Genomic DNA, 27,723 nt, shown 5'->3' with positions numbered 1-27,723 from the left:
TTTTCCTGGGTTAAAGTTAACACTTGTTCCTATAGATCCAGCAAATGATTTTCCCACACAATAGGGTGTAATTTTATCGCTGTGGGGGATTATGGCACTGGGAGGTGATTTAGTCAGCAGATGGAACAGCAACTCTGGGAACGTTTCCCCAATGTTGACTGTGAAATGTTCTACCTCTTTTTTCGATTTCTGGGCACTCTGGTTTATCGTGTGGTGGTCAGCCTTTTTGCTTCGTTGTTTTTGGCTTTTATTTTTTGTAATCCATATTCAAGATACATTGTTGAATTTTTGTCTTTTTACTGACTTTCCATTATTCAATGATCAATGGTTGCCCTAAGTAATGGTAAATATCGTGTCACTTGCATGAGCATGATCCAGCCTCGAGTAATCTGATTTCAGTGGCCAGACCGGTCGTCATGTGTTCCCTGCGAGGTGTTGGGTTTCCCATAGTTTTAAGCTGTACAGTGACATGGGCCATTTGAAAGTCTAGCTAAAACACTATGGAATAAATGACTCGTTAAAAATTAGCACTTAATACTCGGATCATTGGTAAGCTTTTACCACTAGTGGAATGCCTTTGAAGGCACTGTTTTCTGTAGCTGGTCCATTGTTAAGATCCTGCCCAAAAAAAAAACACCTCTTAAGCCTCAGAACCTAATGTATGCACACTTGCATAGTAAAACTATGATTATGATATAAGCAAGGAAAAACATTAACTGTGATATCATGTCTTCTCCAAAGCATTAAACAACAATTTAATCCCAATAAACATCCGCCCCCAATATAGGGAAGCGAGGAATAACAAACAGCATGTAATGTCATATTCTTTTGAGAAGAGGGTCTTTGGGGTGATAGGTAAGCCGAATGGAATTGCCTATTGTGGGGTGATATTAGTAACCCTCTTAGGCAAAGCCAGTCTGTGGGCTGGCCCCGAGGGCTCATTTCAAGTGCTTAACGCTCGTTTGGAGCTTTGTCACCTCTCCGCCTGTCGCCAGCACAAACTCCCAGCCCCTCTGGCCGCAGAACGAAGCTGAGCCGCGAACCTTTATAGTGCTCGCCACCAGGGAGGATGCTCTGTCACACATGTAGTCGCACTATAATGGTGGCTCACGTTCATATCGACACCCCCCCCCCCCCTTCTGCACCACAGCCAATGGTCTAATTTCCCGCCATCCTCTCTTATCCGGCGACCCCCCCTTTCCCATTTGCCGCTGTTTCTTCCCCTCTTTCTACAACCTCGTGAAGGTTGCCAGGCAGCCGGGAAAGACTTCTCTCACACATACGCCCCACGATGCCTGTGAGGGTTTTCCGGATGTCCTTGTTTACACCATAGTGTGTGCAGGTCATTGGGAAGCAGACTTTGAGCGTCTCATACCATGTGTGTTCTAAGTTCTCCACTAGTCTCCAGTAATTTGGTGTCAATGCGGACAACCTAACTGGTAGTGAAGTACATACTTTCTGTATTAGCCTGTATGCATTCTCCTTGTTGCACGAGTGATGGACAACAACTAGCCTAGTAAAGCTTTAGTAGCTTTCTGACGAATGTTTGGAGCCAATCGATTGGTTTTGTCTGCTCCTCCCTCCAACTTTGGCGTTACCATTGATTGTTCTCATGTGTCCCTGAACTCGGAGGTTAGAGGAGCTGAGCTGAACTTCTGGATTGCTTTGACCTTCGCTCCGCACATGCTCAGTGTGCCCACACAGCCCTGAGCCAAACAGACACAGCCAAGCCAAGGCTGTGGATGCGTGACAGCCAGACAACGGTGTGATCTTCCTCTTCTTTTTTTTTTAACTTACCCTCTGAGGATGATGTACGTATATGTGATTGATTTTCCTCCATCCCCTGCTCAGTAGTATGTTTCCGCTGCAGTGCACTAAGCAGGACTGAGTCCAGGCTTGATCAATGCATTGTTTTTCTTTTTCAATTACACTTGACTGAGCGAACGACACGAAAGGTTACGCAGGTGAAGTTTGGCAGGGGTGGAGGCGGAACGTCTGGAAGCCCCCTCAAGTCCGATATGTGAGTTTGCACAGGTGTCTGTGTACGCAAAAAGAACATATCTCAGTGTGAGTTGACCGCTTCGACCCCTTCGTCATCTTGCTATTCTCAGCAAGCTTTTCAGTGCTGAAAATGTAGCCACATTAAAATCCCTCTGTAAAAAGTGAAAATAAACGTCTTCATTTTACACACTACAAGAAAAATGTTAAACTGCCAAATTGAAATGATTAAGAAAAATAGTCAACTGTATAAATCTTCCACACAACAACAAGAGCAACACAGCATACAATCTACAACATTTTAAGATGACATAGGCGAAGTAACCTAATTTGTGCAGCGGTTAACGGCACAACAAATTTGGCTTATGTTGCCACCGAAGGATTCGTGCTCCTTTGTAAACTAAGGACCACCGGTAGAATATCACACCACAACAACCCAACCCAACCTGCATATTGATTTAGCAATGCAGCTATCGCCATCCCTTCTGCACACACCGTTCCAAGCCTTAGCGTGGCAAACGTATCTTATATCTATCCACCCAGAGGGAATCTCCCATCCATCCCATGTAACCTTACCTAACCACCCAACATAAAATTATAGGTCCTTCGCAGTGGTCAGTATTCACCTGCCTTAGATAATCTGCTGTGCAGCATTAAGACCGCTCCTCTTGTTTCATCTCACAAAGGACTTGAGTTCACGGGATATCTTATGGGTTTGACGCCCCAATGATCTGTTGGCCACTGTAGCAGGAGTAAAATGTCCTGCCACATCAGATGTGAACATCAGCAAACGTTCTGATATTTAGAATCTCCGGATCCTTTAAAAAAAAAAAAAAAAAAAAAAACATTGTAAAAAAAAAAAAGAAGCGGTCTACCCTAGAGCGGTGAAGAGCGTTTCGTAGTACCGAATTATCTCTTAGTATTGACGCCGTTAAAGCCCGTACCAAAACACCTACTCATTAGGAAACAGATAAGTATCTGTGGGAGTGGGAAGGCTCTACGTCTGGAGGGGGTGAGGATACAGTGGGCAGAGAAGGCTTACAGGAATGAGCTAGGGGGAGAGTTGGGGGGGCGAGGTGCACCCTTTGACCAGGTTTCAAATGTCTTGGCCGATTCTTTCAGGGGCAAATTACAGGCTTTAGCTCCTCTTGCACCCAAAATGCCTTCATTCTGATACCTTCAGAGGTGCTCAAGCAACACACTGCCCGACATTGTCCTGAGCACACTCGACTCTGAAGGCACTTCACCTCAGCTTCCTCTCCCACTCTCAGAGCCTCTTCAAGACTTTGTTCATTGGAGAGCCATAGGCGGCTTTTCTGACGGGGCCTGAAGCAGCATAGCGTAGCCACGCTTAAGCTTTATAGCAGTTAGCGTGTTGGTCTTAGGGAGCTTTGCACGAGTGGCCCTCATTAACCTCTTAACGTCTTTGTGCTTTGAGTTGGCACAGGGCTGCTCTCCAGATAAGCTTTTCTGTGAAACGAGTAACTCAGTTAAAGGACTCGGGCTCTCATTTGTGTTACACACCCAATCAGCTCACACGTACTTCTCATGTACATTTCAGCTGTTCTCTCGGGGTATGTTTACACGGAGAAATTTTATACTTTAGCGAAAAGTTCCATTCACGTTGACATAGATTTCATCTATTTTCTGTCTAAAAAAAGAACATGTCAACTTAGTTGAGCTACATATATGCAGACCTTTGGGATTAATCAATTATTTACATCTATTTACTATGTTTTTATATAGCTACGATATACGTATCTTCACTCAGGCAGAATTTCGCCTCAACAACACAACACTGTCTTATGAATGTTCAGTGACATTTTTCCTCTCTACTTTATGATTGTTTTCAAATGTTTGCATGTTCAACTTCCATTGTGGAACAATTTTATATTTTCCGTTAAAAACGGTATTAAATGGGCTCGCAAATTTCTTTCTATCAAACAACTCATCAATATTAAGACTGAAGTAACTGCCCCCCAACCTAAAAAAAAAAAGAAGAAATCCTATAGCATTGTAGTTGTTTGATCATCGTTAGACTAACGAAGTGGTCCATGGAAAAATGTCACCCCATGTCCTCGGACCCAGAGTCTGAAAATGCCTGCTACAGGCCACACATTGTGGCTTCTCTCTCTCTCTCTTACACACACACACACACACACACACACACACACACACACACACACACACACACACACACACACACACACACACACACACACACACACACACGGATTCCCTGAGTCGTAACAGACCTAAAGCTCTGCGAAGCATTTAGCAACACGCTAGCAGGTTTACTCCACGCTGGCTGCTCTGTGCAGAGTGCTGAAGCATCTAATGTAATTTAAACGCAACACGGCTCTCTGTGAACAAACATCATCGAATGGGTAGATCTACTCTATGTTGATCCACTTTTTTTGCCATCCGATCTAATGATCTTCCCCACCCCTTCCTCCCCTTTCCAACTCTCATTTGTGTAGCGACTACATTTGCCTCCCGACTTATCTGAGACAGTGAGTCGTGTGAGCAGGGGGGAACTGGCAGGAGCAGCCGCGGGGGGTTCTGCCTGTGGCTCTGCCAACAAGCACCTGGATTTCTAGAGCTGGAGTGGCTACCAAGGTTATTTTAGTTTACAAACACTAACAAAATAACAAACTGAAAAAAACATTTTTATTGATGAAATAAAATAAACAATGAAAATGCTTTTTATAAAAACAACAAAAAATTTACAAAATAAGCTCAAAATGACATAGAAATAAAACTAAAATGAGAATTCCAAAACTATTATAATCCTGGTGGCTACTTGGCAAGCAACACCTGCAATGCGGTGGTGACCAGGTTGTTCTCCCACCCACGTTCTGCCATGCCGCGCTGGACGTCTGCTGCCAAGGTGTTTGGGATCTGCCAGTTGTCCCCGGTGCCAGCCAACGACGCCATAATTACCTCCATTCATATGGACATGTTTCACTTCATTTCATAATTTTGTTCTGTGTGTTTATTGACAATAAAAGCCAACATCAGGTACATGTTATGCTGGTTGACTTCTTTCACTAACCTCTTTCAATTTGCTGGGTCAAAGGAAACCAAAATTGGGTGGGCACGCCAAGAAGACAATCAATCTTGACTATCGAGAGGCAGCAAAAGTCATAAGGTTTTCGTAGCACTTGTATCAAAAGCAGGAAGCGGTGGATAACAGCAGATAATTTCGTTAAATATTTAATTAATTAACGTAGGATGGAAAAGAAATAAATTAAAACCTTATTTGGTCTGTTGACCAACAGACTGGCCGTTCTTGGACTCTGCAATTACTTTCAACATCGCTGGCAACAAGTAAATAAGAAGCACTAACATTACTTAGCTTACTCTGTCTGTCCTGGGCCTCCTGTCTTTGACATGATCTCATTTGCCAAATGCAGACACGCCAAGTGAAGCAAAATACACCGACCGCTTTATTTCACCTCCCCTTCCTCTTTCCTGTCGTCATTGTTCCATGCACAGAGTTGTGGTACTCTGCTAGACGGCGAATCGTCTTGACCTTTTCCTCATTGTGTGCTGCGATTGGTTGCGTCTCACATCAAGACCGGTTTGTTATTCACATTGAAAGTGTCGCACTGACATTTATTTTAATCTTGAAGGAAGGTAGAAGAGTGGGTTTGGTGGTGGCTTGCATACAGAAGGGCAAGGATTTGAATCATCTGAGCAGTTTGTTCCACTTACTGTATGCGTCCAATTTTGCTCATTAGGGTTGCTGGTGAGCTGGATCTTATCCCAGCTGATTTTAAGTGAGGAGTGTGGTGCTCCCTGCCTGAACAGTAGTGGTGGGAAGTGAAGTACAAATTCTTTATTAATCTCTCTAAGTAGATTTTGTCAGGTAACTTTGAATGTTTGCTTTTCTGCTGAATTTTTAAAACCGATATTTGCTTACTACTCCTTACTTTAACAAAAAAAAAAAAATAAGCGATTACTTTTTTCAAGATCTGCAGATAATGACACGAAATAAAAAAGATGCAAAGGTTTGTTTGACTTAGAGTTAGGTTAACCCATTTTGCCGGGATTTAAAAATGTGAATTTGAGACGGAATTCCAATCAGCACAAGCACAGACAGACACAGGCAGCGTGGTGAAATAAAAACAATGTAGGGCAATATCATTGCGGTATTGTGTTCACTATGAACATGGAGTGTCACTATTACTCACAGGGACAGAATGAAAACTCCACCCAAGATTCAAACCCCAAATCTTAGAACTGTCGGGCAGACATTAGCCACTACCCACCAAGCTTCACTAATTCCTCTTCTACGTGTCAAAAATGCTGATGCATGCAAAAAATATTTCATTTAAAAAAAAAAATCCTTTCAGACACACTTTTACTGTACAAAATGTTTTTTATAGTTTTCACAAAATACATTTAGAAAGCTCCATTTTAAATAAAATTAAATTGAAATATTTAAAGAGACAGTGTTGACATTTTTATCTCCATTTGCCCAGACGTAAACCCCATATGTGTCCATGTTCTACATACACACCGACATGAAAATAAAATAGAACAAAAGTAAAAGAGCATGACAGATGATGCGAGGAGAAAAAAAAAAAACCTCCCATGGTCTTCAATTATAAATAAGAACCGCGGGGCTCTGCCGCAGTTGTACAAACTCGAAGCCGATGTCGTCGAACCCAAGACGTGTTTACAAAATGTTGCAACACAAGACTAATATCTTTTAGAAAAAAAACATTGTGTACTAGATGAAATACAAAGGCTTTGGTCTGTTTTACAATCAACAATGATTAAATCTGATATGTACTTGTAAACAACTGCCAAACACTTAAGTTTAAAACTCTGTCAAGCAATGTTTAATCATAATTATAAGAATTAAATATTTCTAGTCGCACACAATTTTTTGACCATAGGACACTATATTACAACTATAGCTAAGAGACAAATTGTACCTGACCCTAAAGAATGTACTTTATGATGATGCATGGAACATTTATAGAATATTCTTGGTGGGGGGAAGGAGGAAGGGGTTGTAAATGAAATCAACTTTTATTGGAGAATTTTCTCTCTCTCATTCTCTCTCTTGAGGGAAGACAAGTACTTTACATTTGGACAAGAAACAAAAGAAATTAGAGCAAAGACGCAGTCTACCATTTACAGACTACAGGCTTCCACATTGGTCCTCGCGGGATGCGGCAGAGGTCCCATTTGGATTGCTTTACAAAGCAATCTGTGTGTGTGCATGTGTGTGTTGGACTGCAGCCTCTTTCCTCGTGGGGACAATAAATAGTTTTTCAAAGAGTCTTCCCTCCAGTCATGATATGCAACAGCGTCCATGCACAGAGCGTCTGGATATAAGCACATTAAAAGATAGTCATGGCAGAGTGTCGACAACATGGTTTCCTAGTAGTCCATCTATCAGCACTTGATCGTTCATATTCACATACAAATGGCCATTTACTAACACACCAGAAAGAAAAGAGGAAACAATGACTGGAAATTGTAAAAAAAAAAAAAAAAAAAAATCTTTCTTTTTTTTGTTTGTTTGTTTGTTCCATAAAAATGTAACACTGGGCACTTTTACAGAGGTCCATTTGTCTTTTTTTTATCCTGTCCTCGTTTGAATGTGCCCAGAGCTACGCAAGTCCCCATTCACCTCCTCTTCTGTGTATATGTGTGTGTGGAGTGCGTGTATGAGGAGGTCCGCGTTGGAGCTCACAAGGTGAAGTAGCTCTTCTCTCTACTGTAGTCTAGACCAGTACTGAGACATGTCAGGCTCGCTCCCGGGGACTTGCACTGGGACAGACACTCCAGGAGAGATGAGTCCTGTGCACAAAGACATACGTGAGTCAGTTCAAAAGGTCATGTAATGAAATGTATGCATAATTGTGAATTAAAAAAAAAAATTCGAGTCAAGTCAAAAATTGTCTTTACAATATAATGTGCTATTTGCCCAGGCAAGTCTAAACACGGCATTCTGATCAATCGCTCTTTAGTGCAATTTAAATTAAGCAGAAAAATCCACCTTTTTTTTTTATCCCGTCAACTAAAAATCACATGTGGAATGGCGAACTTGCGAGTATCACATGGCCAATCCCAGCAAACAGGTGTGCCATGACCATCATTACATTTTGCAACCTTAATGAGGATTTTCAGTTGACAGCAAGTGGCAAATTGTCAGCCTGATAAAAACACGGGGGGGTTCTGCTTAATTTGCATTGCAAAATGGTAGTATTAATCTGCATTTGGACTAGAACATAGCAGAGAACATCGTACGCATTGGCTGAAATTATGAATTATTGTATTATTATTGTCAGTTTGCCCTTTCATTTCAGTGGCGAGTATTGATATGAAAACTCCTGAATGATCTTAACATATATATATATATATATATATATATATATATATATATATATATATATATATATATATAAATTTGGAAATTTGGAACCACACAGCAACCCAAATCTTTATGCAAATCATGTTTATCTGCACTGCACACAGTGCTCTACTTCCGGTAGGCCACACCCCCTGCGTGAACTGCATTTCTTCACCAGAAGAAAATAACATACTATTCACAATCACCCAAATGGCAAGTGTAGACTGTTATGAAATTGGTGCAGATAAGGGCGAGCTTTAGAAAATGAATGAATGGCTCTTCAAAATTCTTTAGCCAGACTTTCCCATGAAAAAGGCGTGTGGTTTTTCGTGCATGTTAAATTTAGTCAAGATTCAAAATTGTCCATATATGTGAATGTCTGTAAATCGTCTGGCGACCAGTCCAGATTTTACTCTACCTGTCACCCAGTCAGCCGGCGTTAGCCTTGTGAACAGGTGAGCGAGCGGTCGCTGTAAAAAAGGAGGCTGCGCACGCGTTGGCATTTAAATAGTGAGTACAAGTGCCGATGAATCACGTTAATTAGCAATTTAGCACAGAGGAAATGTGCTTCTGCGTCATTAAGTGCTCTCGTCTATAAGCAGTATATATATGACTGCCCCCCCTCTTAATGGACCGGAACTAAACTATGGGCTCAATCCTAAACCAAATGAAATACACATGATGTAGTAGCGCCTAATTAGAATAGGTGGCAGATGACTGGCGCGCCGCCACGACTACTACTTTATTTTCCCTCACCCGAGCATGCTGGGTAAACAATGAACTGTCGGCCTACCTGTTGAGGTGGTACCAGAAGCGGTCATTGATTGGCTGTTCATATGTGCCTGCATATGCGGGGGCGTGTATGTTTCGTAGCTGCGCCCGTTCACAGGCGGACTGGTAGGCAGCATGCAGGAATAGGAGGAGGTCTGGCTGGGCTAAAAGTGGACGGAAGGGGGGAGAATGTGGACATTAGCGCAATAGTCGGGTCTGATCGTACTCAATTGATGGGCCCGTGAGCTCGTGCTTGCGCCGGCTAGGTTTATATCCACTTACTTGCATAGGTAGATTGTTGGCCATGGTGAAGCTGGGCATTGGGGGCAGTGCGCTGTAGGTGTTGGTGAGGGCTGAGTCGGCTCGGCCCAACATGGACCCCGAGGTGAACGACACTGGAGGGATAGGAGAGATTAAAACTACTTTAGAGCAGGAATGAACAATTGGCGGTCTGTACTCACACAGTTTTTTTTTTGTTTTTTTTTTTATATAAAATCATTTACTGCAGTGGACTCGTTTTAAGTTGTAATAACAATGTTCACCTCTAGATGGCAGACACCCATCAAGTGCCAGGAAGCAGATTATATTTTCAACAAATAGAAAGACAAATATGTCTGCTTAGTCTGTGTTTTAATTTTAACCTGGGTCGCCACCACAAGTGCACAACAGTGATTTTGATTTACAGAACCGTTGACTTGTTTTGGTTTGGCCCAATCAGTGTCACTGCAGCAGGTCACACGTCAGTCAGTAACAACTGTCATGAAATGAACAAAATGTTTACTAGGTGCGGCCCTGACTGCCACATGATTGTGGTCATCATTCCATTTATGAGCTTTTCCGTCATGTGTTGGCTTTAACTAATGTACTTGAAGTGTGTCACCACAGGTAACCTGATCCAGCATTTGTTTTAATATTCTAAAATAGACCTATACATTATTATTATTATCTCAGCCCCAGTATGCATTGGTCAAGCCCCCCTTAAGGTCCGGGAGAGAAAAAATCCTGGAACCACCTCTGGTGGCTGTTTAAAATCGTGTTGTTCTTTTCTTGTTGTCTTTGTCAGTCCTTCAGTCATCTGTAAAGGATGAATCAAGGCAAGACTATTTGTTTGTTTGTTTGTTTTCCAAAAACATTAAAAAAATAACTTATGTTTCAGTATGGGATATTTATATTATACAGTGGGGTGTGTGGGTGCCATATGTTAGAAATAAGACTAAGAAGACTAATAGACGTAGAGGTAGCAGCAAAATCTTTTTTTTATGTTGTTAAAAAGCCTACTACTAAAAATATGGATCAGATTAGTTTTTTTGTTTTTGTTATCCATTAATTTGTTGTCTTTGTATAAGAATATGATGAGACTGATACATTTAGAAGTATATATTTCCTGCAATGAAAATGAGTATAAATAGGCCTGCGTCTTCTTACATTTACTGTACTCACAATTCTGGGGATGTAAATCCAAAGAGTCAGGGCCACATTTTTAGTATATGAAATAATTTTGATTCAATTTTGAAGATGTTAGATTCAGGAGGCACATTTGAATATAACTCGTCGGATGCAAGTCATTACACTGACGTCATTAAAGTGAAGACTGGAGTGTTTTATTCCTTTTACCTTTTAATATTGACGGTGGAGTTTTACACTCGCACTATACTCAAGAATGTTAAAGTGGGATTTGTGTGAAGCGCATCTGAGACACAACTCATTGCTCCGTCGTCATAAACTTGGGATCTGACTATTTTATTGCCCTGTACACTTTAATATTACAGGTGTTTTTTAACACCTGTATAAAATTTTTGCGGTAGTGGTGTACGTACCAGGTGTGGTGGGCTGCGGGATGGCCTGGTACACGCTAGTGCTGAAGCTGCTACTGATGGGAATGTGACTGGAAGAGTTGCTGGCCTGTCGACGCTGGTTGCGAAGCTTCTCCTCCCGCCTCCACTTTGCTCTCCTGTTGGAGAACCACACCTGCAAGGGCAACACAACCTCTTAGTTGACAAGACTCCTTTGAGCATCGAGGAAGAAATCTTACTGAACGGATGCTCACTTGTATTCTTGCTTCTGGGAGGTCAATTTTGGCCGCTAGTCTCTCTCGTGCAAATACGTCTGGGTAATGAGTTCTCTCAAATTCTGCAATATAAACGTTGGATATGAGTACAGTAGTTCATAAAAATATTAAATACAAATATTGTCAGTTGGACAAGTGTTTCGAAATTGTGGTACATGTTCCCCTTGTGGTACAAAATATAATTACTACACAAGTCCACGGTTCAGTTGTATTTAACTTTTTAGTACATTTGTGTTTAATCTTTAAAAACAGTTTTTTTTTAAACTTGTATTTAATACACTTTCCTTGAACTTATATGCACCATATTTACTTTTGATCATTATTTAAGTCATTTTTTATTTACATAGATGCACATTGTTGGCCGACCTCTAATGTATATTAAAATTGATCCTGATGGTAGAGAGCAGAGTATATTTTTTATGTGGTATTTGTTGTGAGAAGTTTGAAAATCACTCATTTATTTTCAAATCATGAACAAGTTAAAATACCAAACTTATTTATCTCTTATTTTTTTCCAAAGCAGTAGAAATATTTTTACACATGTTCTTTATTAGTAAAACCTGTGTAACCACAGCATTTTATGATTAAGGTGTTTCAGACACACCGACCACTACATACGTTAAACTAATGCTGTATAAATCCACCTTTACAGAGATAACAATACTCAATTTTAATTGATGCTTGATTCCCATGTCTAATATTTGTTGTCATGTAGCTAACCAACGTAACTAAAACAATAAAAACATTTTCTGTACAATATGAAACTCCAATGATAAAAAAAACAAAGAAAGCAGCCTGTTGTGCGTGCGTACACGCACACTCGTGCATGCGCACATATATAAGTGCATCCGTGCATGTATGACGTGCGCACCTTTCTCCAGCGCCTCGATCTGCTCCTGCGTGAAGGAGGTGCGGTTTCTCTGCAGCTTCCTCTTGAGCTGCAGGCGCATCTGAGTCTCCTCCGAGTCCTCGCCGTTTGAGCTGATGGAATTTGTGTTTTCTCCGACACCGTCTTGCGGCTGGCAGCCATCTATGAGGGGGGTAGGGGAAAACACATTGTTAAACTAATAGCCCGGTTGCTATTATAGGTTATTTTAAACATACTATGCCAATGTGCTTGTTTTATTTTAAGGGTGAAGGTGAGTGGACGGGTCTTCATGTCTGTGCAGTCATACAGGTCGTTTTTGTTTCGGAGGGTTTTTTTTGTCTAGTTTTCTATAAACGTTCAAAAGTGAATTTGACGACGAAATCAGATTGGAGTAACTGAACAGTTCAAATGAAGAATGTTTATTGTAATCCCTACAATGGTTGGGTTAGTTTAAAGTCCATTTTTCAAACGAATAAATCGGAGGTTGACCAGCGTTGGACGGTGTCAGATCTTTCACTGTATTGTTTATAAAATATTGTGGGAACACAAACAGGCTGGGATGTTCAACTCAACGCTACCACAATGCCGCATGTTGTCAAAAGGGAAGAGAAATGTCAAGACGTGGCCGTCCTCTTTTCAGAGACATGTTTTTAAAAACCCAAACTCACTTGCACCCCCTTCCTCCCTCCTTCCCCCACCCGCACCTACAGGCTCAATGGTGGTTCCCATATGGGCGTCGGTATATCCATTGAGGTGACCACCAACTTTATTTTGAATAGCAGAGGAGGCTTTTCAGGGCGATACAATAGCTTGAGGAGTAAAGGGAAACCATTAAACTGTGGACACAGGCAGGGACGAACAGCCAGTCCGTGGTGGGTGTAATGTGCGCTTCGAGGGGGTGGATGACAAAAGGATCCTCTCCCACTGGAGCTGCGCAGGCCGCAGTCCTTTTGCCATTGTGTCCGTGGGGAGAGCTTTGAGTCCAGTGTGTTAACCCTTCGCCACTAGCATCATTAATCACGTCCACGCCACTCAGGATTTCTGTCCTCAATTGGAAACAAATGAGTGAGGCGAGAGCATGCAAGCCCTCCCTTGCACTCACCCCTCCAAACAACGCCAAAATAAGGCCAATCTATTCACCACCACGAGGAGGGCAAGGCAGCCCCTCGCCCGCCCCCACCTTAAATAAAAAGGCTTATCGACTAATGTGTGTCCCACTTGTTGGACATCATTATCACGTCAAGAAAGTGAGGGTGAAAACGTTCCTGCACATCAAATTAAATCGCAGATGCAAGTATATTCTCAAGTATATTCTCCAACACCCCAAAACTTTGGGCGGTTGTGCAGCTATTATCCATGGGTCAGACCCGGTGACGATGCAAGATGGGATTTGTTTTCTTTGGGAAAAAAAAAAAAAAACATCAGGAAATAAACGCATTCTTTAGTATCGCGATGTCTCAGCCAGTCAGGCGGAAACGCTCCAACACAAAAAGCAGGCAGGGGAAAAAGAGAATAAAGATAGCAAAACAATTGCTCTCAGCCGCTGAGGCCCGATCAAAACACTTGAGAAAACGTTTAAAAATGAAAAAGAAAGTGACAGACTAAATCCAATAGACGGGATTTAAAGGCAGCACATGACGGTCGATTTATGGGGATTAAAAAATATCTTTTTAGGGACACTTGTAACCCTTTTATGAGCAGTATTATAGATACCAGTAATATGTGACGTTTTGGTGCTTTTGTTTTTTGTTTAACAAATGTATTATTAATATTATTATCATTATTATTATTATTTTATTATTATTATTATATTATTATTATTATTTTATTATTATCATTATTATTACTGACTATTATTATTATTCTTATATGTAATACTGTTAGTTGTTAATAGTGTTTTTATTGATTATTTGTTTGTGTTTATTTTTTAACAACAGTATTAGGACCCTTTTTAGTGGCACAGGTTCATTTTATAATAATAGTAATAATAATAATGTTATTATAACGATATAATACATTTATGATAATATAATGTTATTAATGTCATTAATTGTTGTTAATGTTCATAGGAGTGGTGTGTTTTATTGCTGCGGTTAATACTGATCGCAATACAAATTTTCATCTGCATTAAACAACTTTGAACTTCGATTCCAATTAAATTGCGAGTGAAGTCCTCAACGGTACTCGGGGAGGGGGCGTGCAACTCATTGATTGCGTCATCATTATTGTCGGTATGAGCTATCGACCCTTTCGGCCGGCCTTATAGCATTCTGGAGTAAAGCTTTTAAAAATAGTATTATTATTATTATTATTATTATTATTATTATTATTATTAAAATGTAATTATTTTTTCATTAACGAATCCAACAAGTGCATTATAATTGTGATTAAACATTATATTAACGTTGCGCGTTGATAATCACCGTTGCCATATATCAACATATGCATCTTAAAATAGCAATAATAATGATGACGATAATGAATTGTGCCTAATGTGATCGTTTCCGCTTTAATGCTCGTTAATAGCCACCACCACGTGTCCAAATGACGTTCAAACAATTAAGCAAATGATTATTTGCTGCGCCTCACTTGCACCACTTCCGCTTTTCGCCGACTAAATCTATAGAAGCTATTTATTTGCTTTGCATTTGAAGGCCCTGCCGTCGGGCTTGCCTCCTTTCGCGCCTCCGCGCTCGTCACAAATAAGAGGGAGGGAGACAGGCAGAGAGAACGCTAGACAAAGGCCCCTGCTAATGAGCAATTACACGTTGCGTGGAGGAGTTTTTCCCATCAGCCGTCATTGCGTGTGGACGGAAACATTCCTTTGTGCACGCACATTTCGCCGCTGTCACGCACGTCCACGCCAGAGACAGTGGAGGCATTGAGGCCGCGTACGCAGGCTTGGGCCTATTGTTTGCAACCACAAGCAGCGCAATATCATTTGCTGATTTGGGAGGGGGCTCACCTTGATTGGGCTGGCCCGGCACCGATGTTCCGGGGTACCAGCCGGGCCGGGTCCCCCAACTTCCTGTCTGACCGTTGAGCATCCTCAGCTTGTCATACATGCCATCTGCGCCCATCTGTTGCTTCTCACTCGCCAGGTTGCGAAGGACTCGGTTTATCGATGACACCTGGAAGGGAGGGGGGAGACGGCGTGGATGAGAGGGGAACGTGCGCGTAAAGTGTGCGTAAAGTACGCTTAATTGGCAGACGCGCGCGCACTTTGCATTGCGCATTAATACGAGTGAATGGTTGGATGCTCACTGCGCGCACAAACACAACAAAAGTCATCAGATGGAGCTAATGTAATCATGCACGCAATTTATGCTCGTGTGTGCGCCCGCGCGCGCGCGTGTGTGTGTAATCTTGTGTGTGTAATCTTACACTGGGTATGTTGTCGTTGGTGCAGATGCCCTCCGATAAAAGACGGTCGCGGATCTCCCAGGCGAAGATTGACGGACACTCTCGCTTGTACTGCGCGATCTTGGCAACCACTTCTGGCGTGGCGACCCGGGGCTTGCTCCCGCCGATGGCCCGCGGTCTTATGGAGCCGGTCTCATAGTAGCGGCCCAGAATTTTGCTCACGCAGCCGTTGGACACCTGGATGGAGATCAAAAGACACAATTCACATCCATTATTTAGGACTATCCGGGGAATTTTTGTGATGGCGTTCAAGTCATTATCACCTTTTCACTGTCCACCACTTGGACTTCATCATGGGTCTATAAACACAGAAAATATGCCTTGAATGGTACATTAGGCATTTTCTACAATAAAGCTATTTTTAGTTTTTTAGAACAGGCATGTCTTTTTTTTTAATCTTCTTCTCCTGTCTCCGGTGTCCAAAGAATAGCATAACGCTTGCGTGTGCGCACTGCCTGCGTACAAGCTGCTTTGACGCTAAAACAAAAATAAAATTATCGACAAAATAAAATAAAACGAATGATAGAAAAGCCACTTGCCCACCTGTAGTATTCGGGAGATGTCGCAGGGTCGAGCACCGCTGTGGGCGAGTTCTACAATTTTCTGCCTGGTGGAGTCCGGTAGCGGTCTACCGTTTACGAACACACCGCCGAGCTGGTTGACGCCGCTGTGACCTGCGTGGGCACACGGGAGGCCAATCACACACTTAAAAAAAAATATATAACACCGAGCACGGAGAACAAAACTAATTTGTATTAGTTTATTCTTGCACACAAAAGCTTCTAAATTATAATACACCAGCGGTGTCTATCGAGCGCGCGCGCCTCTGGCTTCAGAAAAAATCATGCACATGTTGCCTTTCAAATAGCACAGTCGCCGTTTAGCGTATGATAACATCGGCACCTCTATCCATCCCTGACGCAAACACGAACGGGTTGAATAGGCTCTCGTACAAGAGATACAAGTCCAAAAACATGCAAGAGTATTTTCAAAAAGTGTCGCGTTAAGGATGAAATGTCTCGTTGCAAAGGATGTGGAAGTAGTTGGGAGCCCCGCAAACCTGAAGCCGAAAGGGAGCGTGGACTCCCGCGAGTGGCCGCCCCACGCTCCGTGTCCGCGTCTGCCGTCTTCTTTCCCCTACGCTGCCTCCCGCTACATTGGCTCGCGGAGCCAGGGCTCCTTAGCAATAAATAAGCTCCAAATATAGACGAGGGGGGGAAGCAAATATGATGAGCCTGGCTGACATTTGTCTTGAAAATAAAGCTCGCCGCACGTCAAGTTTGAGCTTAATTTCTGGGAATGGGCGGAAGTCGCCTCGGATCATGCACGGGAGGCTAATTGAAAAGATCAGTTTGAGCACTTTGTGGCAGCCACGTCACTTTGTGACACGGCTCCCGCGCTGCGAAATCGCATCGTCACGACAAATGGTAGCATGATAAAAACGACCCTTTCTGTCTGCATTTGGATATCACTCAGACCCAATTGGACGCTACTCGTTTACCCTCCGAGGGGAGACTTTGGTTTTAAGGTGGCCTGAGGGTGGGGGGCTGTGCGCGGTCACACAAACGAGGGCGCGCCTGGATTCTTAACATATTAAAAGTGACATCTAGTGTTTTTTTGCCTCCGCTCCTCCTCCCTCCTCCCTCTGCTCTTCGCATCCCTGTTTGTATTTGACAACAAATGCACACTGCAGCCGTGTTTGTGTGCTTCTTGATTGGATCAAAAGAGGGCCCGCATCCCCCTTTGACCGCCCCGTGTAATAATCTTCCATCATGCGTGGATGTGATTGATGCTAAATCCACTATCATCCCTCTTGCTCATTGCTAATTCCAGGATTAGACGGAATTAATAGACTTGTTAGGCCGCGTTATACGGCGCCTTCACCAATGTCATATTTCACATAAATCACCCAAAGAAAAACACTCCGGATCGATAAAAGCTGTCACGTACAAGTCTTAATCAGGGCTCAATTCCCTCAAGTGCCCGCTGGCGCTGATTACGCGCCTTGTAGTCTATTGCGGCAAAGCATATGGTGTCATTTTGGACGCTCCCCGCCATGTACACCCAGGAGTTATTAGGCACAAAAGACGAGCGAGGCCCGCCGCGACCTCTGGACAACCCGTGGGCCCGTGGAAGACCCCCCTCGCGGCAGACATCACGCGCCAAAGCCATTTAGGTCCGTGCGTAAAAGACGCGTTTTCTGCCCCCGCCGCTCCTCACATCCAAACTATTTTGCGCACACATTACAGCACAGACACGAGTGCATATGGAGGATGTAATGTAATAAAGTTATTGCACACACCTTCATCACAGATGTCATACACCTCTTGTCCAGCAGCAAGAGAGAAAACGTTCATGTTTAACCTTTTTTTTTTTCTTTTGCTTGTTGTTTGTCACCAGGAATTAGACAGCATTCAACGCACAAGGGACCCGACTTCAATAAGGCGCAACTTCCGGTCTAGCCACTTGTGTATGCGGTGTGTGTGTGTTGGAAAATGATGCGCTCGTTTGCATAAAAGACATTCTTTCTTTGCGCTCATGTTTCATGCAAGCATAGCTGCAGACAGCTTTAACGCTAATGCAGGCGCCTGTGCAATTATTTAATAGCAACTCAGGCAGCAAGAAAATAGCACAGCCTCCCCCCCACACACACACACACATTTTATCTATTTTGTTCAAGAATAACTTTTATTGCGAAATAAATAAATACGTAAATAAATAACTGCATGAAATGGCTCTCAAATAAGTGACAATACCCCTTCTTGTAATGTCAGTCATGCAAATGGGGGCCTAGAATACGTGTCCTCCTCCTTTTTTCTCCTAACCTATGCACCGTAACAACCAGGGGCTAATGTCAGGGTGGGTTACTTACGTCATGCAAACACTCACAATTAAAACAGCAAATAAAGAATTCAAAAACCAAACTTACTGTTCTGCATCATTGAGGCTACGCCAGACTCCCACGTGGCTTGATTGTGGTACTCTGAGCGTCACAGGGAAAATCATAAAAATAGGTTAGCATCACACTCCAAAAAACTAAAATAAAAATAAAACCACACACACAACACACATTTTCTAAATAGGTTTCTGTCATCTCCTTCCTTTTTAAAAATTTAGTTATTTAGTGCAGTTTAAGTTTAGCATCCTCGTTGGTGTTGTATGTTTGTATTTGTATTTTAAACTTGCCTGGAAACAGAGTTGACTGTCCACTGTATTACAATTTAGTCAATCATCTGCCGTTTTCACTACTTAATGCCTCCCTATAGGACAGAGCAAAACAAGACATTAGCACAGCCAAAGCTATACTGATGTACTAAATTCCGCTTCATTAAATTCAAAGTGTCAAACTCCTTTTCACCCCTGCCGGCCACACCTTCTTGAGCGCAACGCTCAGATTTCCCCTCGATTGGATTCATGACCAGTTTTTAACCAACTCGTTTTGAAAGCAGAATGGTTGATAAAGACTGTCAAATATGCAACTGTCATTCAAATAATTTCGATTTTTTTTATTAGCACAATATTTATTGTATATTTTTTTGGGATCAAATGATGCTTATTATTTACGGGATGCGACGGCTTTGGCCAAAATACCTTGAGTTTGACACCCACGATCATATATATATTTTTAAATTTGCTTTCTAACTTCATTCCACTCTTAAAGTCTGCGGTGACAGTGCTAAAAAAAAAATAAAGCGTCCGGACTCGGGAGGGTGGGAGTGTCCAGTCGTCAACAATGCAGCCCCTCATGGGCTCCCTCCAACCCGGGGCGACAGCTCGCCCTGGGCCGCTACAAACACGCACAGCTTCCCAACTAAACACACCAACAAGTTCACATTAATACAAAGAGCCGGAGGCACGCATCCCACCCCCTTCGGGACCATTCACACACACGCACATTCTCTCACACACATGCGACAGTGACCCCGGTGCAGCCACAGTGTGAATGTGAATGCTGTTTTTGTTTCGCGTTTTTTTTTTTATTCGTAAATAGGAGAAACTGAATTATTTCTCGCGGTTCAATATTTGGTTCTTGTTTGGTGGCGGTTGTAAAGCGCGTCCAGAGACACAAGAGCGCAGTAGGGCGCTCAATTGGGGAAAGACAAATGCATTAGAAGAAGCTTTTCAATTGGGGGGACAGATGAGGAAAAAAGGTGGGGGGCAGTGAGGAGAAGTTTTTTTTTTTTTTTTTTTTTCATGCACAGTTGTGTTGTGGTCACGAATAAAATGGCCTCGTACCGAGTTCACTTGCTCGTCATTAATCACACTTAAAATTCCATCACACGGAAGCGCGTTGAAAAAAAATAGAAAAAATATAATAAAAGTACGTCATAATTAATCAAAAATGATTATTAAATATAATAACTGAAAAGATCAGCTTAGATGACAGTGCACTTTGTTTAGCTTTGAAGCTTGGATGGCGCATGTGGTTAATCATTTATTATAGGTCGAAAGCTCAAACGTTGTTGTTCCCGGGGTTAACCATACCATCTAATCTGCATTTCTTTTGCTGCGCTAATCCGGAACAACAATGTCTTAATTCAATATGCTTATTGAAACACACGCACACACACGCAGGCCTCACTTTTTTTTTCTTTGCAAGTGGCTTCAAATGATAAAATATGACACACTGTTTTACGAGCAGGTGCTTCCTGTAAAAATCAACATGGCTAGGCAGCCTTTTTAGAAGAAAACTAAATTGCACTTGTTTTATTTATTATTAAAAATTACAGTCGTGATTTATCGTTTTGTTTAAAAACGCACCAAAAATGAAAATGAATTAGTCTTGTAGCAGCAATACTTTTATTTCCTTTTGACTTGTTATACAAAATAGTTTCGTTGCGGACGTGATTGCTCTGTCAAAATAACTATTTCTGGTGAAAATGTTAATTAAACTCTCGATTAAATTTGGAATTTTTAATTTCATAGGAAATGCAGTTAGCAAATAAAAAAACAATTTCGGGTGAATTTTCTTGATGTAATTAATTAGTCTAAAAGGGGGCCTCCGTTGCCCTTTTTTCCTGCAAGAAGCCTCTTGGCTGAGTGGTCGGCATGAATCAATCTGACGCCTTTTCTCAACGGGTCATTGCGCCCAATTCTCCACGATGATCACTGGTCTGGCCCAACGTGACTTTTTTACTCCCGTCTAAATACGGCAAAATAGCGCATGTTGAATTGGTTACAAAATAGTACAAGGCAATTTCTTTGCCTACTTTTTGACAGCCGTAAAGTTGGTCTAATCCAAAAAGTAAATTACGGTTAAATAGTACTTATTAAACAGAAATATAAACATTCGAAGGTAGGAGAGGGAAAAGATCATTTTTTTAAATCTTACCTTTTTGGGGCATCCTGTCGCTGTCAAAACCAAATTATGCAGCGTGTTGTCCACGGCCCACACAGAGAAAGAAAAAAAATAAGGGAGGAAAAAAACCCACGGTGATGACCGGTCTTCTCTCGTGGAAGTGAAGGAGCGAGAGGCCGTGTGAAAAAAAAAATTAGTTTCCAAAAGGGTGCTGGAGAGGAGAAGGAGACGGAGGGGATATCCCTGCGAAGGAGACAGAGATTGACAGTGAACTCAGATGTCAGAACGCAGCGAGTTTGGCGTGGATGTGCGCTGGCGTGGGAGAGAGCGAATGAGAGAGTGGGCAAGAGAGAGAGTGGGGAAGCGAGGGAGAGAGAGAGAGAGAGAAGGGAGGGGAGGGCGCGTCGTGGAGGAAGGAGGAGGTAAGAGAAAGAATGAACACACCTATGCTGATTGGAGAAGGGAGAACAAGTGTATTAATGTATGTGCTCCTTCCTCCTGCTCCGCCGCTCTTCACTGGCCCATTAGCGCGACCCGACCTCTGTCATCATTACCCCCACCCCAACCCCCCAACACATAAACACCAACCCACCCCACCACCACGACCCCCACCCCTGTGCCACAGCCAAAAGCGGGAAACTGGGCCGAGTCACAGCGAGAGAAAAGATGGGGGGGGGGGGGGGGGGGGACCACCACCCCCCCCCCCCCCCCCCCCCCTTAAAAAAAAAACCTCTAATCAGACCCGTGCATGCAAATAGGATGATGCGTTCACTTGCTGAATATTGGGGAAAAAGGGGAGTGGAACACTGCTGAACCATTTCTACAGAGACCACGCAGTGTTTGCGCGTCTTCGTATAATAAATAAATAAATACATATAGCCCACTGAAGTGCACGAGTGGGAACCAATAAATAAATAAATAAATAAATAAATAAATAAATAAATAAATAAATAAATAAATAAATAAATAAAATCAAGCAATAACAGTGATGAATTATTGTAAAGATAAGAGTATGAGTATAAGTATATTGATCTGAGCATGGTGCGATTAACCATGAGCAATGCAGAACAAATATCTAAATTAGCTCTATAAAAAAGCAAGTTGATTGTGCTTGTTAGGCTTACAATGGAGACATTTGTGTATTTCTCTTGTAAAATAAAAAAGGTGCATTTTCTTTAAATGTATCTTTACCTATAGAGTAAGATTTGTGATTATATTGCATAAATATTGCACAGAGCACATCTCTTTATTTTGCTGTAAACTCCAACTACGCGGTGACAAAATGGAGCAAGTGACAATTTTTCCAATTTGCGGTTTTTAGTGCATTGCTCAAGTGATTTAATTGGTTATATTATATCTGTGTTGGTTGCTGTTTCATTATTGTACTGTACTGTAGTCATGCAATTTTGACAGTTGCTTTAACCACTGAATAATTTCTGAAATAATGTATAACTAATTTAGTTGTCATGTTCTGCAGGCTGCATGTTTGCTCTGGTTCTTCAAAAGTTCAATGTTCCACACTGGTGTTTGTAACATGGATTAATATTTGAGAACTATTTGGCATTAATGTTTGCTACGAAACCATTAAGATAAGTATATATAGTACACCAACCCAAAGAAACACATTCGGGAATTTCCTGACCTTGATTTAAGAACTTTTTACTTTACTACTTCCTTAATTGTCTATAGATGTGCGCTTAACGTGTAACCTCAAAAGTGTTTAATCAAATACAGTACAATAAATAACATGTAAAGAAAAAATGAAAAGTGGTTCCTTTGTTGTTCTTGGTTGAAATTGCTTTCATATCTTGCAATGTAGTGCATTTTTTAATTGTTTGCCAGTGCAAAAAAAAAATGCATACGCTACATGTATAACCACCACGTGCTTTTGTTGACTCTTTTGGGTATCAGCCCCCCAAACCCACCCACCTCCTCCTCCCCCTTCCCTCCCCTCTTGTCAACAAGAGGCAGCCTTTAGGCAAGCTCGGCTGCTTTTTATGGACGCATTTGCGCGGCAAAGGCCGACGTCACTCCGGCGGCCTGACGTGCAGCAAATAGCACGCGTAAATAAAAGTGGAGCAAATGAGTGTGTAGCCATGGCCACACGCTCCCTGATAATAAAACGGCGCTGGGTGAATGGCAGCCTTATTAGGGCACACCTCATCGCACCCCAAAAGCAACCCCTCTGCGCCCAAAATGGCGGAGAGGGGAACCCTAAAAGGAAGAGTTGCATGGAGCAAAGAGGGGGTGCGCAAAGGGGCAAAGCATGCAGGAGGGGGAAGGGAGAAAATGTTCCTCTTGGTAAAGTGGGGGGGGGGGGATACCATGATGAAATGAAGTCATGGAGGCCTACACTTGACTTTCTTTGACATGTGAAAAAGTGGGAGAAGTCAGAGCTCATCAATAAAACACTTTGGAAGTGAAAGAGGGCTCCCTAACAACCATCACATTCCGGACTGCAGGGCCTTCAATAAGGAGACAAACGACCCAGCCTGAGAGAGAGAGAGAGAGAGAGAGAGAGAGAGAGAGAGAGAGAGAGAGAGAGAGAGAGAGAGAGAGAGAGAGAGAGAGAGAGAGAGGGAGAGCGGGTTTTGCTTGAATGGGGGCCCTCAGTGGGCCGGCGAGATAATGAGCTGAGAGGAGCGGCTCCAAACTGTCACTGTGAGGGTCCCGCAGCGAGGAACAACACTTTGGCCAATTCTCCTTCATCAAACAAGCCGTAAACTAAACGAGTACATTCATGGCGCTTCTTTCCTTTTGCCGCCTTGTTTCTCCTCACTTGGACTGGTGGCTCAAGACTAGGACCATGCAACTTACAGAAAGCACTCCCCCTACACAAACATACACGCATCCCATCACGCACTTATACAAATTTATCCACATGGGATCCTCGCTACTTGTTTAAAAAAGGTTCAATGTTTGCAATAAATAGCCAATTGAGATAAGTCAAACAGATAAGTGGTTAGAACCAATGAGCTGCATTGAAAAACATTTTTTACACTATAACTAGAAAACACGGGGAAATGGTCATTGTCACTGAAACATTTAGTTAACAGACTGCAGGTTTGCTGAATTTGACTGGATTTGAAAGTGCTAGCCTGCAGGTGACATTTAGGATTGGCTCGCGGGCCACAGTGGTTTTTACATCTGTAAAAACAATTGCTAAGAAGCTCAAATATATCAAAATATGATATTATTATTATTATTATTATTATTATTATTATTATTATTATTATTATTATTATTATTATTATTATTATTAACTAACATTTAAGAACACATTTGGTTAGAAAGTTTTCGCTTAACACAATGTTCTATGTCTAGGACTTCTCGTGGAATGTTTGGAGCACTGTCATACGAACTGAGATGTCATCAGACAGTTATTGATTTAACAACTATTGACTATACTATACTATAACAACTACTATCTATGGGTGCAATTTGAATTGCACCCATAGATAGTTTTTTTCTATACTTGAAATACAATTAATGTTTGAGTTTAAATAGCAACTGTAATTTCACAACATACATCATACATATATTGTGACACCGCACTATGCATTTAATAGCAACTCATACCTGTAGAACTGTTATCAATCAAATCTGGACGACAAGAGGCTGATAAAGAATCACGTGAGATAAAGACATTATCTGAGTTGCCGTTGTATTTCATCTTCTGAAGTCAAGACTGATCCAAAAACAATAAGAGTCTGCCTTCGCAATGTGAAGTGTTATTGCGGCTCAATGTGGTCACATGCTGCAGCTGTCAAAAACTCAGCCGTCTATTAACCTTCCTCCCTGGCAAATACTACAATTCCACATGAGTGTGTCAAGTAGTTTTCTTTGGAAACAATACCTCATGTTATTGATTTCTCCTGGTTAAGCTGTAAATCCGCCCCACTGGCTAAATCCTTGTCTCCTCTCTCGCCTCCTCTCAGAGACCTTGCATGCCAATAGGGCCTCCACCTGCTTAGCACAGTGGGAGCAGAATATTTCCTACATGTACGTAAACTGAGGTAACAAATGGAGAGGTGAGGGGGAAGGTGGGAGGGTGGGTCTTGTATGGTCTGATGTTGGGAAAGCAATTAGCCCAATTCGGATTAGCACCAACTAATGTCAGGCCTTGAAAAGAAAGCCTAATCTCAGCGCTATTTTCTCCCGCGGGCAATGTGCTTTTTGTGCCCCCATCTGGAAACTTTACAAACAAACAAATGAATAAATAAATAAATAAATAAATAAATAAATAAATAAATAAATAAATAAATAAATAAATAAATAAATAAATAAATAAATAAATAGAGGAAAAATAAATGGAGCGTTGTATGCTTATAACAAACATCAATTTGAACACTTTAAAATTGAAGATGGAAAACATTATTTAGATGCAGCATATTCAAAAATATAGTGAAATGACAATTTGAAAAATCTGATTAAGATCGATCAAATTGTTTTTCAAACGACATTTCATCAATATTTAAATTTCAATTTAATACGTATATTAAAAAAGAAAAGCAATGCATAATATAACTGCTTTGTTATTTTTCTATTACTATTACATTCGTTTGCTTTTTTAAAGGCTACAATGGCAACTGTTAAAAATGTTGCATTTCTATCATTGTACATTATCAGTACAATTTTATAAATACTATAATAAATTCAACACAATCAACTTCGGAAATGTCCATTTATATGTGTGTGTGTTTGCTCCAATGACCTGTCAATCATTGCATTGTCACATTTGTGAATTCTATGGAGCTTTCATGAGGACATCTGCTCTTTAACAAGGACTAATTAGGTCGGAGCAACAATATTACAACAAAATCACTTGCTAGTTGGTCTATTTTATGAAGACTTTCTGTTCGTGTCATTAATTTTGCGTGAATGAAAAACAGTGCCAGACATGAATTATTATTATTATTATTATTATTATTATTATTATTATTATTATTATTATTATTATTATTATTATTTAAAAGTATCGTGTGTAGTAGCCTTCTCCTGGCAAAAGGCAGGCTAGCTGGGATCAAGAGTGGGGCAAATGTTGTCACAGCACCGGCCCGCCACGCGTGACAAGAGCAAACGCTGAAGTAACCTGACAAACTCTCACACTCTAGCACTGGCTGCTGGCTGGACATGCTTGCAGCTACTTGTAGACCTCGCTGACTAATAAAGACTTTCTGCACTGCTGTTGAGGAGTTTTGCTCTGGTGCATGTGTTCTTTGAGAATCACATACTGAATGTATTTTATATCTGTTGCCAGGTTGGAGTCGGAGTGACAAGTTGACGAGCGCCTGCGTGCAAGGATCGACATGCATCTAATTCCTGGGTGGATCCAACTAATTACATGCTTTTTTGTGTCTTATAAAGGACACTAAAACGTGAATCAGCTTGCTTTTCGAAATATAAGTGAAGGAGAGAAATTTGAAAACAACAACAACAACCACTTAAAGGTAAGAATAAACTCACAAGCAGCAGGTGTGTCCAAGCGGTTTCCTGTTCATGTAAAGTCGCTTCTTCTTTTTTCACCCTCCCAGGTTGTTTCACGCATGGACCTCTGATAGAACAAATGTGCCCAAGCTTTAGATCCGTAGCCGAGTGGAAATGTCAATGAGGGAGAGTGGCGAGATGGGAGGGGAAAAAGTGCGCTCCTTAGCAGCGCAACTTTCTAGTCAGCATCAGGCTGAGTTCTCCTGTGATTGGCTGTGGCTGCAGGCGCGTCACAGCTCAGGCGCGACGCCGGCCGCAGAAAATGGGGAAGTGCTTCATCGAGGTAGCCCGGCCCGGCGTGGGCGGAACCCTGCACGAATCAAGCTGGAATAAGTTGCTATCTGGTTAGTAGTTTCAAATGTTTATGTCTCGAGATAATATTTGTCATGTTGACTTTTTGACATGTAAGCCTATTTTACAGCGATCATCATCCGTGATCATGCAGAGCTAATAACACATAAACACATGGATGGATGGATGGATGGATGGATGGATGGATGGATGGATGGATGGATGGATGGATGGATGGATGGATGGATGGATGGACGGACGGACGGACGGACGGACGGACGGACGGACGGACGGACGGACGGACGGACGGACGGACGGACGGACGGACGGACGGACGAATGGATGGATGCAAGTAAATAGGCTAAGAGAGATCTAGAGCGAAAAGGTAGATGAGATTAAAAAAAAAGTGCCAGCCAAAGAAAACGACGCCTTTTGAAGTTCAGGTGTCACATCAGTTAGCACGATATATTCTTATTCTATCCATCTGACTGATAGGTCCCAGCTGAGTGTATTTCTGCTGGTCGTTGTATTGGCGCATGCTCAGTGTGCAACAAGCGGACAGTGCGGGTGTCAAGTAATGATAAACCTGAATTGAAGGTGAGCTGGGTATGTTGGGAGTTTTTTTTAACTTTTTTTTTTTTTGGCCTTTAAGGCGTTCAGCTCCATAAAACAGTGGGCTCTGGCTTTTAGCGAGGAAGGCTAAAAGCCCAGCGAGTCTCTCTCACAAGATGACGCGCATGTGTTTTGTGTCAATTTGAACAAGACGGCGAGTAAATACATGGACAACGGTGACGACCGTGCGTCTCCCAGGAAGTGGACACACATCGAGGACGGCGCTCAGACAGGTATGGACCGGCCAGGTCTGGTCTGCTTGCTCCATTATTATTTGGAGGGACGTCCATTAGGCGCGGCGGTACCGTGCAACGCAGCAGGATGCTCGACTCTCACCCTTTGCTTATCAGGCTGTCAATAAACAGAGACGGGCTGCAGCGGTTAAAGCCAGGTGCTGCCTTTCCCTGCACCCCCACCGCTCTCCATAAGCTGATCAGGCGTGAACGCAAATCTGTCCACTGCCATTCTCCCTCGACCGTCACCACGCTGCACACCGCCAGCCCTCCTTAAAAGCACGCGTGTACTCATTGTTT

At 42.1% G+C, this 27,723-nt stretch overlaps 2 protein-coding genes across 8 annotated transcripts in view; one reads left to right on the top strand and one right to left on the bottom strand.

The window, feature by feature from the left end:
- elp4 (elongator acetyltransferase complex subunit 4) overlaps positions 1-26,460 on the top strand; it is a 67,646-nt gene extending 41,186 nt beyond the window's left edge. Inside the window, exons 10-11 of one of the 2 annotated variants that reach the window (XR_007480716.2) lie at positions 26,061-26,250; positions 26,335-26,460. Coding sequence is in view for 1 of the 2 variants with exons in the window: in XM_049718431.2 (XP_049574388.1) it covers positions 4,479-4,598 (120 nt within the window). In the remaining variant the exon portion in view is untranslated. Of the gene's footprint in view, positions 1-4,478; positions 5,023-26,060; positions 26,251-26,334 lie in introns of those variants that run through there. The other variant, XM_049718431.2, reaches the window with a different exon arrangement.
- Positions 6,363-26,400, bottom strand: pax6b (paired box 6b). Of its 6 annotated transcripts, none has more exons than XM_049718423.2 (14): positions 26,267-26,395; positions 20,834-21,043; positions 18,431-18,484; positions 17,804-17,827; positions 16,045-16,175; positions 15,765-15,800; positions 15,463-15,678; positions 15,044-15,209; positions 12,082-12,240; positions 11,190-11,272; positions 10,960-11,110; positions 9,425-9,537; positions 9,165-9,306; positions 6,363-7,818 (listed from the first exon to the last, which is right to left on the bottom strand). In XM_049718423.2, exons 2-14 carry the CDS (start codon positions 20,844-20,846, stop codon positions 7,733-7,735), a joined length of 1,374 nt encoding a protein of 457 aa, XP_049574380.1. In that variant the 5' UTR covers positions 20,847-21,043; positions 26,267-26,395; the 3' UTR covers positions 6,363-7,732. The 6 variants fall into 6 exon arrangements, with proteins under 6 accessions (XP_049574380.1, XP_049574381.1, XP_049574387.1 ...); XM_049718424.2 differs by lacking the exon at positions 26,267-26,395 and adding an exon at positions 21,245-21,300; XM_049718430.1 differs by lacking the exon at positions 9,165-9,306 and having other exon boundaries at positions 26,267-26,400.
- Positions 26,461-27,723: the final 1,263 nt, after the last annotated feature.

This window comes from Syngnathus scovelli, chromosome 4, assembly GCF_024217435.2.
Source record: "Syngnathus scovelli strain Florida chromosome 4, RoL_Ssco_1.2, whole genome shotgun sequence".
Taxonomy (NCBI): domain Eukaryota; kingdom Metazoa; phylum Chordata; class Actinopteri; order Syngnathiformes; family Syngnathidae; genus Syngnathus; species Syngnathus scovelli.
Note: the sequence above shows the minus strand (reverse complement) of the source record. Positions and strands in the feature narration are given on the sequence as shown.